Source organism: Oncorhynchus kisutch, linkage group LG13 (assembly GCF_002021735.2).
Source record: "Oncorhynchus kisutch isolate 150728-3 linkage group LG13, Okis_V2, whole genome shotgun sequence".
Classification (NCBI taxonomy): domain Eukaryota; kingdom Metazoa; phylum Chordata; class Actinopteri; order Salmoniformes; family Salmonidae; genus Oncorhynchus; species Oncorhynchus kisutch.
In genome coordinates, this window is record NC_034186.2 from 26,283,124 (window position 1) to 26,297,084 (window position 13,961).

At 42.3% G+C, this 13,961-nt stretch overlaps 1 protein-coding gene across 1 annotated transcript in view; it reads left to right on the forward strand.

Moving 5' to 3' along the window:
• Nucleotides 1–1,764: 1,764 nt before the first annotated feature.
• LOC109901585 (PR domain zinc finger protein 5-like) overlaps nucleotides 1,765–13,961 on the forward strand; it is a 56,406-nt gene continuing 44,209 nt past the window's right edge. The window contains exons 1-10 of the mRNA XM_031785889.1: nucleotides 1,765–1,979; nucleotides 2,810–2,893; nucleotides 5,155–5,277; nucleotides 6,447–6,615; nucleotides 7,207–7,384; nucleotides 7,636–7,734; nucleotides 7,847–7,968; nucleotides 10,701–10,780; nucleotides 12,588–12,672; nucleotides 12,857–13,014. Of these exons, the coding sequence (XP_031641749.1) occupies nucleotides 1,881–1,979; nucleotides 2,810–2,893; nucleotides 5,155–5,277; nucleotides 6,447–6,615; nucleotides 7,207–7,384; nucleotides 7,636–7,734; nucleotides 7,847–7,968; nucleotides 10,701–10,780; nucleotides 12,588–12,672; nucleotides 12,857–13,014 (1,197 nt within the window). The 5' untranslated portion in view covers nucleotides 1,765–1,880. The remainder of the gene's footprint in view (nucleotides 1,980–2,809; nucleotides 2,894–5,154; nucleotides 5,278–6,446; nucleotides 6,616–7,206; nucleotides 7,385–7,635; nucleotides 7,735–7,846; nucleotides 7,969–10,700; nucleotides 10,781–12,587; nucleotides 12,673–12,856; nucleotides 13,015–13,961) is intronic.

Consider the following 13,961-nt stretch of genomic DNA (forward strand, 5'->3'; position numbering starts at 1 on the left):
GCTCGGGTATTTTCTGTGTACCAGGGAGCTAGTTTCTTATGAGAAATGTTTTTAGTTTTTAGAGGTGCAACTGCATCTCAAAGTTAAATTGAGTTCCTCAGTTAGGTGGTTAACTGATTTTTGTCCTCTGGCGTCCTTGGGTAGACAGAGGGAATCTGGAAGGACATCAAGGAATCTTTGTGTTGTCTGTGAATTTATAGCACAACTTTTGATGTTCCTTGGTTGGGGTCTGAGCAGATTATTTGTTGCAATTGCAAACGTAATAAAATGGTGGTCCGATAGTCCAGGATTATGAGGAAAAACATTAAGATCCACAACATTTATTCCATGGGACAAAACTAGGTCCAGCATATGACTGTGACAGTGAGTGGGTCCAGAGACATGTTGGACAAAACCCACTGAGTCGATGATGGCACCGAAAGCCTTTTGGAGTGGGTCTGTGGACTTTTCCATGTGAATATTAAAGTCACCAAAGATTAGAATATTATCTGCTATGACTACAAGGTCCGATAGGAATTCAGGGAACTCAGTGAGGAACACTGTATATGGCCCAGGAGGCCTGTAAACAGTAGCTATAAAAAGTGATTGAGTAGGCTGCATAGATTTCATGACTAGAAGCTCAAAAGACGAAAACGTCATTTTTTTTGGTTGTAAATTGAAATTTGCTATCGTAAATGTTAGCAACACCTCCGCCTTTGCGGGATGCACGGGGGATATGGTCACTAGTGTAGCCAGGAGGTGAGGCCTCATTTAACACAGTAAATTCATCAGGCTTAAGCCATGTTTCAGTCAGGCCAATCACATCAAGATTATGATCAGTGATTAGTACATTGACTATAATTGCCTTTGAAGTAAGGGATCTAACATTAAGTAGCCCTATTTTGAGATGTGAGGTATCATGATCTCTTTCAATAATGACAGGAATGGAGGTGGTCTTTATCCTAGTGAGTTTGCTAAGGCGAACACCGCCATGTTTAGTTTTGCCCAACCTAGGTCGAGGCACAGACACGGTCTCAATGGTGATAGCTGAGCTGACTACACTGACTGTGCTAGTGGCAGACTCCACTATGCTGGCAGGCTGGCTAACAGCCTGCTGCCTGGCCTGCACCCTATTTCATTGTGGAGCTAGAGGAGTTAGAGCCCTGTCTATGTTGGTAGATAAGATGAGAGCACCCCTCCAGCTAGGATGGAGTCCGTCACTCCTCAGCAGGTCAGGCTTGGTCCTGTTTTTGGGTGAGTCCCAGAAAGAGGGCCAATTATCTACAAATTATTTTGGGAGGGGCAGAAAACAGTTTTCAACCAGCGATTGAGTTGTGAGACTGCTGTAGAGCTCATCACCCCCCCTAACTTCTTTTGCCCATCTTAATCTTTTCTTTTTATTGGTCTAGAAGGCTCTGCCTAGAAGGCCAGTATCCTGCAGTCGCATCTTCACTGTTGACCTTGACACTGGTGCTTTTATTTAAAAAACAAGGACATTTCTAAGTGACCCCAAACTTTTGAATGGTAGTGTATATATACATAGGCACATTGCAGATATATATAAAAAAAAATATATATAATAATAATAAGAACCAATGTAAAGACCTGATCAACTTTAGATTTGCATATGTTTGTGGTTACTGTTCGTCATCCAAAGTTAGAGGACAAGAGGGACTTCAAAGTACGTGAGCATCCTTCACAAAATATGTAGCTTCTGGTAACAAACTTTGAACCAATCAGGACGCCTGCTAGTCATGTAGCAAGGGAGGAAATTCAACCTGGACCGAATTACAGAGAACACCCCGCTGCAAACTCTCGTGTTTGTGCGAAAACAGACAATAGTCATTACTTTCCCCGCTGGCATAGTTTCTAATGATCACATTAGGGATTCGCTCAGAGAAATGACAATGTTGGGAATGTATGTGCCAGATAGATTTTCTTTGAAATCATCTAATGTCCAGGATGGAATCGGGCTTTACACGGCGAGACAAGTGAAAAAGGTTTGGTTTTTTTGGACAGCACAATTTTGTATGTTTTGGGCATGAAGAAACGTACCAACGTGCAAAACTCATTCGGTGAATGGGAGAAAGGCAGTTTTCTGTTCGTATTTTGGGTTCTTTTTGCGAGTCGCTCCCAAAAGCTCAAGCCATAGCCTACTTTAATGCTGCTCTGAGGTGCAGTGCCACGTAGATACTGTAACTAGCTCACTCCATAACAATGTTCACTTAGAACTCAACTCTCGTGTGTTACACAGTAACACGTGTTGATACATATTGAACACGTTCTAATGTACGTTTCCTATGCTGTCATTTAACTTGCATACTCAAAATGTGTCTAGTATTATAGGCTATTACACAATATTGTAACCAAGTTGACAATGTTACAAACAATGGTGGTTGAAAATGGTGCAAACAATGTTTTTAAATGAAAGTTAATAAACACTTCAAATGGCCAGGCTACCAAACGTTATTCATTACAATCTCACATTGGTTAAAACTTTGAACATGAATGCTTCATTCACGAGGAGCACATCTTGACCACACCCCCTCTTTGTTGGGTGTTTGAACTAGGCTACTACAACTTGTAGGTCCAAAGTGAAACGCATAGGATGGATTCATGGACAATACTATGTATTATAATACTATAGTCCTATACTGTTTTACAATGTTTACTACTACATTATTTTTGGCATCTATTCCATCGCACAATTTATATCTGATTGCCTTCACATAGCCCCTGACAAAATGGAAAATGCCTCTTAGTAAAAAAGATAGACAAGAAAATGAATATCTTGTATCCTCAAATTCTGACAACGTGTGTTTTCTACAAGGGGGAAAAGTTTGGCCCTTTTGCTGGAGAGAAGAAACTACCAAGTGAGCTGGATGAGAGCACAGACACCAGACTGATGTGGGAGGTGATACTAAAACAGACTACCTTCAGTCCTTTAACACTGCAGTCACAGCACAGACACCAGACTGATGTGGGAGGTCATACTAAAACAGACTACCTTCAGTCCTTTAACACTGCAGTCACAGCACAGACACCAGACTGATGTGGGAGGTGATACTAAAACAGACTACCTTCAGTCCTTTAACACTGCAGTCACAGCACAGACACCAGACTGATGTTCAAGGTGATACTAAAACAGACTACCTTACTTTTACATAATACAATAAATCATATTTATGTTCATTGTAGGCCTACTATTGAAATGAAAGGCTAAATAGATGAATTCTGTGGCAGTTCAGATACAGCACAGGTGATGCTTAATTGGAGCTTCTAGTTTGATGCACATACACTTGTTGACTGTAGAGTCTTGTTTTTGTAATGAGTCTTGGTTTGGCAAACTCCACCCGCATCGTGTGGCCTTTGTTATAATTATGTTTTATCCCCATCATGAGGTTTTGAATTTATCTGAGATAAGGGACAGGTTTAATTACATTTCAGATCAGTAAGATTATGTTTATTTTCTGTGTAGTTAAAAGTACAAGTAATTGATTATATGTCAGCCATAAAGAATTCAGGTGTGGTCTGAACTTATACACTGAACAAAAATATAAATGCAGCATTTAAAGTGCTGGTTTCATGAGCTGAAATAAAAGATCCCATAAATGTTCCATATGCACAAAAAGCTTATTTCGCTCAAATTTTGTGCACAATTTTTTTTACATCCTTGTTAGTGAGCATTTCTCCTTTGCTAAGAGAATCCATTCACCTGACAGGTTTGGCATATCAAGGAGCTGATTAAACAGCATGCTCATTACATAGGTGCACCTTGTGCGGGGGTCAATAAAAGGCCACTCTAAAATGTGAAGTTTTGTCACACTCCACAATGCCACAGTCTCAACTTTTGAGGGAGCGTGCAATTGGCATGCTGACTGCAGGAATGTCCACCAGAGCTGTTGCCAGAGAATGTAATGTTCAATTCTCTACCATAATCTACCTCCAACGTCATTTTAGAGAATTTGGCAGTATGTCCAACCGGCCTCACAACCGCAGACCATGTGTAACTAGGCCAGTCCAGGACCTCCACATCCGGCTTTGTCACCTGCCTGATAGTCTCAGATGACAGCTGATGAAACTGTGGTTTTGCACAACCGAATCTACAAACTGTCAGTTGTCTTCACCAGGGTCATGACCTGACTGCAGTTCTGCATCGTAACCAACTTCAGTGGGCAAATGCTCACCTTTGATGGCCACTGGCACTCTGGAGAAGTGTGCTCTTCACGGTTGAATCCCGGTTTCAACTGTACCGGGCAGATGGCGTCGTGTGGGCGAGTGTTTGCTAATGTCAATGTTGTGAACATCGTGTCCCATGGTGGTGGTGGGGTTATGGTATGGGCAGGCATAAGCTACGGAAAACGAACACAATTGCATTTTATCCATGGCAATTTGAATGCACAGAGATACCGTGATGAGATCCTGAGGTTCATTGTCGTGCCATTAATCCATCGTCATCACCTCATGTTTCAGCATGATAATGCTGGGCCCCATGTCGTAAGGATGTCGTAAGTATCTGTACACAATTTCACAATGGCCTGCATACTCACCAGACATGACACCCACCCATTGAGGATGTTTGGGATGCTCTGGATCGAAGTCTACGACAGCGTGTTCCAGTTCCCACCAATATCCAGCAACTTTGCACAGCCATTGAAGAGGAGTGGGACAACATTCCACAGGCCACTATCAACAGCCTGATCAACTCTATGTGAAGGAGATGTGTCGCACTGCATGAGGCAAATGGTGGTCACACCAGATACTGATTGTTTTTCTGATCCACGCCCCTGCCCTTTTTTAAACAACAGATGCATATCTGTATTCCCAGTCATGTGAAATCCATAGACTAGTGCCTAATTATTTTTTTTAAATTGACTGATTTCCTTATATGAACTGTAACTCATAACATCTTTGAAATTGTTGCATGTTGCATTTTATATTCTTTCTCAGTGTTATATAATCATCTAGTAATCTATAACCTTCATGTTATATTGGATAGAACCACATTGTTTTATATCACAGGGTGTTTCATGGCAACTGTGATTTAGTTTGTAAAACAGCATCTCCAGATGAACACAAAGCTAGATCAAGAAGCTCGGTCTGTATGGAAGGGAGACGTTATTCCAGCCAACAGTATTTCATGTTCTTGATAGGCATGTCTGTTTTCTGTTTCAGGTCCGAGGTAATAAAGGCGATGTGCTCTATGTTTTGGATGCCAGTAACCCTCGCCATGCCAACTGGCTGCGTTTTGTCCATCAGGCGCCATCACAAGAGGAGAAGAACCTGGCAGCAATCCAGGTACAGCCCCACGCTGAAGATAGTAACACCTTCAGATGTATCTACAGGGAGAGACACAGATAGAGCTGGATATCAGCACATATCTCTGAGTGAGAAGGGGAGAGAGAGAGAGGGAGAAGGAGAGAGAGAAATAAAGAGAGAGATGGACATCAGAGAGAAAGACAAGAAGAGAAGTGAGAGAAAGTTGGTGAGAGTGAGTTGAGATGGATAGTGAGAGTGAAATGAAGGGGAATGTGGATTTTTTTGTTTTGTCTGCCTGTGCAGACAGCTTGTAAGATTGCACCATGTGTTACTGATCAAGCCTGCCATATCAAAAGGAGATGTGATGGTGGTTCTGTCTGATGACTGTATGAGTTGAGGTGTCTTTCACAGCTGTAAGTAACTCTCTCAAAGTGTCTGAACTTATTATGAAAATCTTCTCTAGTGCTTTGTGCATCCCTTACAATGAAATGTAACAAAACATGCCAGTCTGTGATTAAGATCAGATTAACTATATCCATAAACCCACAAACACATACAACCCATACACAATCAGATCTATTGGCCAAAGTCGTGAACACACACACACACACACACACACACACACACACACACACACACACACACACACACACACACACACACACACACACACACACACACACACACACACACACACACACACACACACACACACACACACACACGAGTCAGGGCTTGGCCTGGGATATCTCAGCTAGAGGAAAAAGAAAAAACGTGGAAGAAGGGAGAATTTAGAAGGGAAGTAGAACAGAACCTGTGATCTTCTGGCTGAGGTTCTGTCATTAATGCCACAGTGCTAAAGTGATCACTTGTTCGAAGGTCATTCATGTGTGTTAGAGCTCTGTGTTACATCAAAAGTTTAATTTATTGTGTTTCTCTTTTAAATTAATATATATGTGTATTTATAAATGCCTTATGCAAAAGAAAATGATGCTTTGATTTGATTAGACCGTGACCTTTAGGATGTGGAAGTTAATGATGACATGTTTAGGAGATGGAGTGTTTGATCTTCGACCTTAATCAAGCCTCAGCAGATGAATGTCTAGGTTTATTGAGTTCAACCTTCAGCTACCCCTTTTTTCTGTGTATGTGTGTGTGTGTGTGTGTGTGTGGGGGGGGGGGGGGTGATTGTGGTTCTGATCTCTCAGGATGGAGAGAATATATTCTACCTGGCAGTGGACGACATTGAGACTGACACCGAGCTGCTGATAGGCTACCTGGACAGTGATATGGAGGAAGAGTCAGAGGAGGAGGAAGAGGAAATCATCAAATATGAAGATGAAAACAGCAAAGATGCCAAACATCTCGTTGAAATGGGTAAATACCTAACAAAGTTTTATCTAAACCTTCATAAACAGTGTTTTGTTAGTCTAACAGTTTATGCTTGAAGTATGTAATGCTTGCACACAGCTTATACTCACACACAGCTTATACTCACACAGAGCTTATACTCACACACAGCTTATACTCACACACAGCTTATACTCACACACAGCTTACACTCACACACAGCCGATACTTGATATTCACACACAGCTGATACTCACACACAGCTGATACTCACACACAGCTGATACTCACACACAGCTGATACTTACACACAGCTGATACTCACACACAGCTGATACTCACACACAGCTGATACTCACACAAAGCTGATACTCACACACAGCTGATACTCACACAAAGCTGATACTCACACAAAGTTGATACTCACACACAGCTGATACTTGATACTCACACACAGCTGATACTTGATACTCACACACAGCTGATACTCACACACAGCTGATACTCACACACAGCTAATACTCACACACAGCGGATACTCACACACAGCTGATACTCACACACAGCTGATACGGCTGCATGTGTGTGTAATTTGTAATAATGACTGTATGTGTGCAGAGCTGGTGATCAAGAAGGAGGACCACCCGTGCTTGCTGTGTGAGAGCAGCTTCCCTAGCGAGGAGATCCTAGCAGCCCACCTCCAGAGCCTGCACCAGAGACCCAGTACTGAGGAGAAGGAGTACAAGTGCAAGAACTGTGGCAAGAAGTTCCCCATCAAACAAGCCCTGCAGCGCCAGTGTGTAGCCTACATCATCTCTCTACTCTACTTACCTGACACTCTATTGAGTTACACAGAAGTATGCTACCAAGTGGATCATATAGTGGAACTGAGAGATTTGCACACACTCAGTACATTTTCTTACAACTGAATCAGCCTCTTTATTCGTTTTCTGATGTAGGACACCTGTAAATGTAGTAGTATTGCTGTTCATATCTTTATAGCCTCCTCCTATCTGACTCTGTATACCTCCTTCATTTTGCCCTCAGTGTTCTGCACTGTGCGGAGACCCTGGGTCCTTCAGGAGACTCTTCCAGAGCCCACCACCAGTGTTCCCTCTGCTACATCACCTTCAGCTCAGAGTCCAGGTAGGCTTACATAACTAGATATGAACATACAAATTAGCATAATATGTATACAGTGGCTGCCATCTGTTCCTGTGTATTTGAGTGACTGTATCTGTATTTTCTGTGTGTGTAGTTATGAACAGCACAAGGAGGCGTGTAGAGGAGACACCAGGTTCATCTGTAAGGCTGAGAGTTGTGGGAAGAGGTTCAAGAGCAAAGACTCTCTGAAGAAACACAAAGGGAATGTCCACACAGGTTGGTCTCCGTCTCACAGACATGTATATAGACATATAGTCCACACTGGTGATGAAGTAAACTCAGCAAAAAATAAACATCCCTTTTTCAGGACCCTGTCTTTCAAAGATAATTTGTAAAACTCCAAATAACTTCACAGATCTTCATTGTAAAGGGTTTAAACACTGTTTCCCATGCTTGTTCAATGAACCATAAACAATGAATCAACATGCACCAGTGGAACGGTCGTTAAGACACTAACAGCTTACAGACGGTAGGCAATTAAGGTCACAGTTATGAAAACTTAGGACACTAAAGAGGCCCTTCTACTGACTCTGAAAAACACCAAAAGAAAGATGCCCAGGGTCCCTGCTCATCTGCGTGAACGTGCCTTATGCACATTGCAAGGAGGCATGAGGACTGCAGATGTGGCCAGGGCAATAAATTACAATGTCCGTACTGTGAGACGCCTAAGACAGTGCTACAGGGAGACAGGATGGACAGCTGATCATCCTCGCAGTGGCAGACCACGTGTAACAACACCTGCACAGGATCAGTACATCCCAACATAACACCTGCGGGACAGGTACAGGATGGCAACAACAACTGCCCGAGTTACACCAGGAACGCACAATCCCTCCATCAGTGCTCAGACTGTCCGCAATAGGTTGAGAGAGGCTGGACTGAGGGCTTGTAGGCCTGTTGTAAGGCAGGTACTCACCAGACATCACCGGCAACAACGTCGCCTATGGGCACAAATCCATCGTTGCTGGACCAGACAGGACTGGCAAAAAGGTTTGTCTCACCGGGGTGATGGTCGGATCCGCGTTTATCATCAAAGGAATGAGCGTTACACTGAGGCCTGTACTCTGGAGTGGGATCGATTTGGAGGTGGAGGGTTCGTCATGGTCGTGGGCGGTGTGTCACAGCATCATCGGACTGAGCTTGTTGTCATTGCAGGCAATCTCAACACTGTGCATTACAGGGAAGACATCCTCCTCCCTCATGTGGTACCCTTCCTGCAGGCTCATCCTGACATGACCCTCCAGCATGACAATGCCACCATTCGGTGCGCGTTCGGTGCGTGATTGCCTGCAAGACAGGAATGTCAGGTTTCTGCCATGGCCAGCGAAGTGCCCGGATCTCAATCCCATTGAGCACGTCTGGGACCTGTTGGATCGGAGGGTGAGGACTAGGGCCATTCCCCCCAGAAATGTGAGGGAACTTGCAGGTGCCTTGGTGGAAGAGTGGGGTAACATCTCACAGCAAGAACTGGCAAATCAGTCCATGAAGAGGAGATGCACTGCAGTACTTAATGCAGCTGGTGGCCACACCAGATACTGACTGTTACTTTTGTTCAGGGACACATCATTCCATTTATGTTAGTCACATGTCTGTGGAAATAGTTCAGTTTATGTCTCAGTTGTTGAATCTTTTTATGTTCATACAAATATTTACACATGTTAAGTTCTCTGAAAATAAACGCAGTTGACAGTGAGAGGACGTTTATTTTTTGCTGAGTTTTGAAACAAGTATCTGTTTTGATCTTTTAGCAGTCTGGTCAGTATAGGAGTGTGTAGGTGAGAGGGATGTGGTGTCGGCTCTATAAATGTGGCACACATTAAATAAATAAATGGGTCGTTCAATCAATTTTGTGCTTTTTGAGAAGTGTAACTTGGTCTTAAGCTTAAGAAAAATTAGATTTCACAAAATGTTAACATTCTGTTATAAAGTGCACATTGCTATCCTAATAAAACATGTGTTTTCCCATTTCGAGGTTAAATGAAATGAATTACAAAAGTAAGTGCCTATTAAATGCCAAATAAGGTAACAGGGTTGATCGTAACAGGGTGAACCTTAAATCAACCATGAGTCCCGTTGTGACTGGGGGAATGGAAGCTTGTTGTGTGTAACAGGCAGTGGCAATTGAATGCAAGCTTCACTAAATATATATAAACTCTTTATATTTAAAACAGTTCTAGCCTTCTTCTATCTATGTGTAACATAGATAGAACATAGACATGGTTATGCTCGACCTGCTCAGTTTTACTCCACAAAACACCAGCAAATGGCAGAACAGAGTAGAACCAGCTCACCTGCTTTTACATAATGATTTGACTTTTAGATTTTCAATGTTTCTTGCATGTTTTCTTTTTTAAATGAAAAGTTTTATCATATTTGAATAGAGTTCAGAGTTCAGTTCATGTAGCAGGGTTGACTTTAAAATGAGGGACAGATGTAAATGAATCACATGAAATAAATAATCATCTTCAGAAATGAATTTGTCTCAGCAACAAAATAACTAGGGATTTACAATCATGGTGAAAACTTGGAGAAATGTTGGGGTTAAGTGGGTTAGACTCTTCCTAGAAGTCACAGAGGGTGCATGGAGGGACATAGAAATTCAAAATGATGTGGAAACAACGTTGATTTAACCAATATGTGGCCAATAGATGCAGACAGCCTTCATTAGTGACCCTGTCATGTTTATGTTACATCTTGGTTGCCCCCGACAGTCAGAAGAGAACATACATCTGGTAATTAAACTTTGACCTCAAGTGATTATCTGATACAATGTGTGTATTTGCTTCCGATGGAATTGGCGTTGCCACGAGGTGAGTGATTATGCTGTTCACTAACATGTGGAATGCCCTAACCATTGTTGCTATTGCTAGCCACGACATCATCACAATGTAGATTGAGGCATGAAGAGCAGGATTGGTAACTCTGTTTGTCCAATCATTGTGTTTCAGGAAGTTCCAGGCGGAAGCTCATGTGCACCATCTGCAACAGGAAATGTTCCTCCTTACTGAACCTCCAGGAACATCGCACGGTCAGGCTCCTACATACTACCTCACTGTCTCACCTTTTCACTGCCTCTGTTTTACATGTATTCCTAGATGCGTTTGATCCTTCAGAGATCTGGAAGGACTAGATAGGTGTAAGGTGTATGTTGTAATGGCTCCCAGTCCACTTAGCCCTCTGGTGTCTAGAGTCAGGTGTGTGTGGTTGGTTTCACACTGGCCATGTCTGTTCCTGCTCTATTTCCTCCATATCCCTCCATCTCTTTTTGTTCCATTTCTTTGTTCCTGTCCCCTAATCCCACGCTCTGTCTCCTGTCTCACTCTTCTTCTCTCTCCGAAGGAGGTTGGCTTTATGTTCAAGATGTTACATTTTCAGACCGTGTGACAGTAGAGAAAGTTTGGTTTTAATTTCACAAGCTCATCCCCACAGACTCTCATGAAACCTAAGAGGCATGGTGAGTAGACTATAAGGCTTTAACTGTGGCGGCAGGATTCTACCTCTCAGAGATGGACCCTGAAAAATGACAGAACCACAGAACCATTATGTTACATTACTTTTAGAGATTAATGGAGGTAAGGTATTTCCATCACGAACTATTTCACAGTGAAGTATCTTTATATGCTTGAAGTGAATTATCTTGGAGAGTGTATTTGCAGTGAGTTATTTGATTGACCTGCAATTGGTTTGGCTTCCCATCCAAATGAGGATTTTATATTTATGACCCGTGAACCCAGCTGGTGTTTGGGTGAGGTTTCATGTTCCCTGTCAACATTGATCCAATAGATTAATCAGAAGACATTAATCCACTCTAATGAACTGAACAGGGTCATAAGAGATTCATAATGAACACACTTCATAAGCAAAGGTTGTGTTACTGTTAATCACCTAGACATGTTTCAATGATCTGTTCCAGAACTATCAGTCAATCAATCAGGTTTTTCTTATCTCCAAACTGCCACCCAATGTATTTGAAAAGGGAGAGTACATTGCCCTATTCTGACCTTTTCATGCTGCCAGTGCCAGTCCTATCCATTCTATACGTGGCAAATGTGAACTTGAAAAAGGTTTAATAAGCTTTCCTGTATTACTGATGCTCTAATCATCAGTCTTTGTCTGTGAGAGAGGCTCTTTCCTCATTGACAGTAGACACAGAAAATGTGTATTCATACAGGGAGATTTGGGTCAGTTGCCACCCAAATTCAATCAATGCTTCATTCTTCTCTTGTATGAAGTAGTTTATTTGGTCCTACTTACACAGCTCATATGTTACAGGTTTCATTGGAACAGTCGTGTGCGGAGGTTAAAAAGACATGAAGCAAAGAAAGAGAAACATTGTTGGGCCAAAGTTCTATAGAACAGAAGACATGTCACAGCTGAGCTAGAGACAGACACTTCAGAACCCAGGATTATGATTCGCACTAGAGCACTCCAACTTAGCATAATGATACGTTTGCACAAAAGCTACTTAAACCAGTCATTATTAGAATTATCCTGGACTGCTCAATCTTTGAAGCTCTGAGCGGAGGAGCATTTCAGTCTCAGCATATTGTAGCATTAGGCAGAACAGCTATCAAATGTGCTATTATTCAAACCATGCTGAGAGAAGGATTCAAACTTTTCAGCTGTTTAATTATATATCTGTGTGCTGACGTAATTGAGCAAGGAGTGAAAGAGTGTGTGTATGTGAATACTCCTCTGCCTGCAAGTGTGGAAAGGGTTACACATCAAGGTCATACATTGTCATTTACAGAACACAGCGTGCAGTGAAATCCAGATCTCTGTCTCTTACATAACCCCCCTGTATCTGGTCTGTTGGCTAATTTATGTATCTCCAGGTACATGAGATATTCGACTGTGCTGCCTGCGACAAGAAATTCATCTCGACCAATCAGCTTAAGCGCCACATGATCACTCACTCAGGTAAGAGAGCACACACACACACACACACACACACACACACACACACACACACACACACACACACACACACACACACACACACACACACACACACACACACACACACACACACACACACAGCTACATTCAGACATCGTATACTCTCTCTCTCTCTCTCTCTCTCTCTCTCTCTGTTCCTGGTTAGAGAAACGTCCGTATACCTGTGAGATCTGCAGTCGTTCGTTCAAGCGTCTGGACCAGGTGACGGCCCATAAGATCATCCACAGTGAGGAAAAGCCCTACAAGTGTAAGCTGTGTGGGAAGGAGTTTGCCCACAGGAACGTCTACAAGAACCACAAGAAGGTGAACAGGGAGGGTCAGAAAGCTGTAGTCTCTTTTCAGAATGACAGAATGCTTCAACTACATAAAAGGTGGATGTGACAGATTTAAATGGGTGGTTTTTAATATGCACGTTTTACTGATGGAGATAATGCTGAAACTTAACAAGCACATACATACACAAACTAACATACAAGCATACCCCCACTTCTTCAGAACTAACATTGTTAGACGTCTCTTCAGTGTTCATTGGGTTTCTGTGGCGTCTGTGGCCTGCCCCCCCCCCTGAAGACTTCCATATTTACTTAAGGGAATAGGGTGTCACTCAGACAGACATGTGGGGTACACATAAACAAATGTACTTTGAACCTCAGCCCCTCAAGCTACTTGTCTTCATCAAGTCAACATACCAAATCAACCATGAGGCCTAACCCTAACTCTAACCCAAACCCCAATACTCACACATCTGATCCCACATCAACAAAGAGACAGGAGACAGCGTTCAGATTGAACCAAGAGAAGAGATGGAGATTTAGAGGGAGTGAGAGAATAGATGAGATGTACAGTGCATTCGGAAAGTATTCAGAGCCCTTGACATTTTCCCCATTTTGTTATGTTACAGCTTTCTTCTAAAACAGATTCAATTATTTTTCCCTTCATCAATCTACACACAATACCCCATAATGACAAAGTGAAAACAGGTTTTTAGAAATTTGTGCAAAATTATTTACAATAAAAAACAGAAATACCTATTTAAGTATTCAGACCCTTTGCTATGAGACTCGAAATTGAGCTCAGGTGCATTCTGTTTCCATTGATCATCCTTGAGAGGTTTCTACAACTTGATTGGAGTCCACCTGTGGTCAATTCAATTGATTGGACATGATTTGGAAAGGCACACACCTGTCTATATAAGGTCCCACAAAACCAAGCCAATAGGTCAAAGGAATTGTCCATAGAGCCAGATTGTG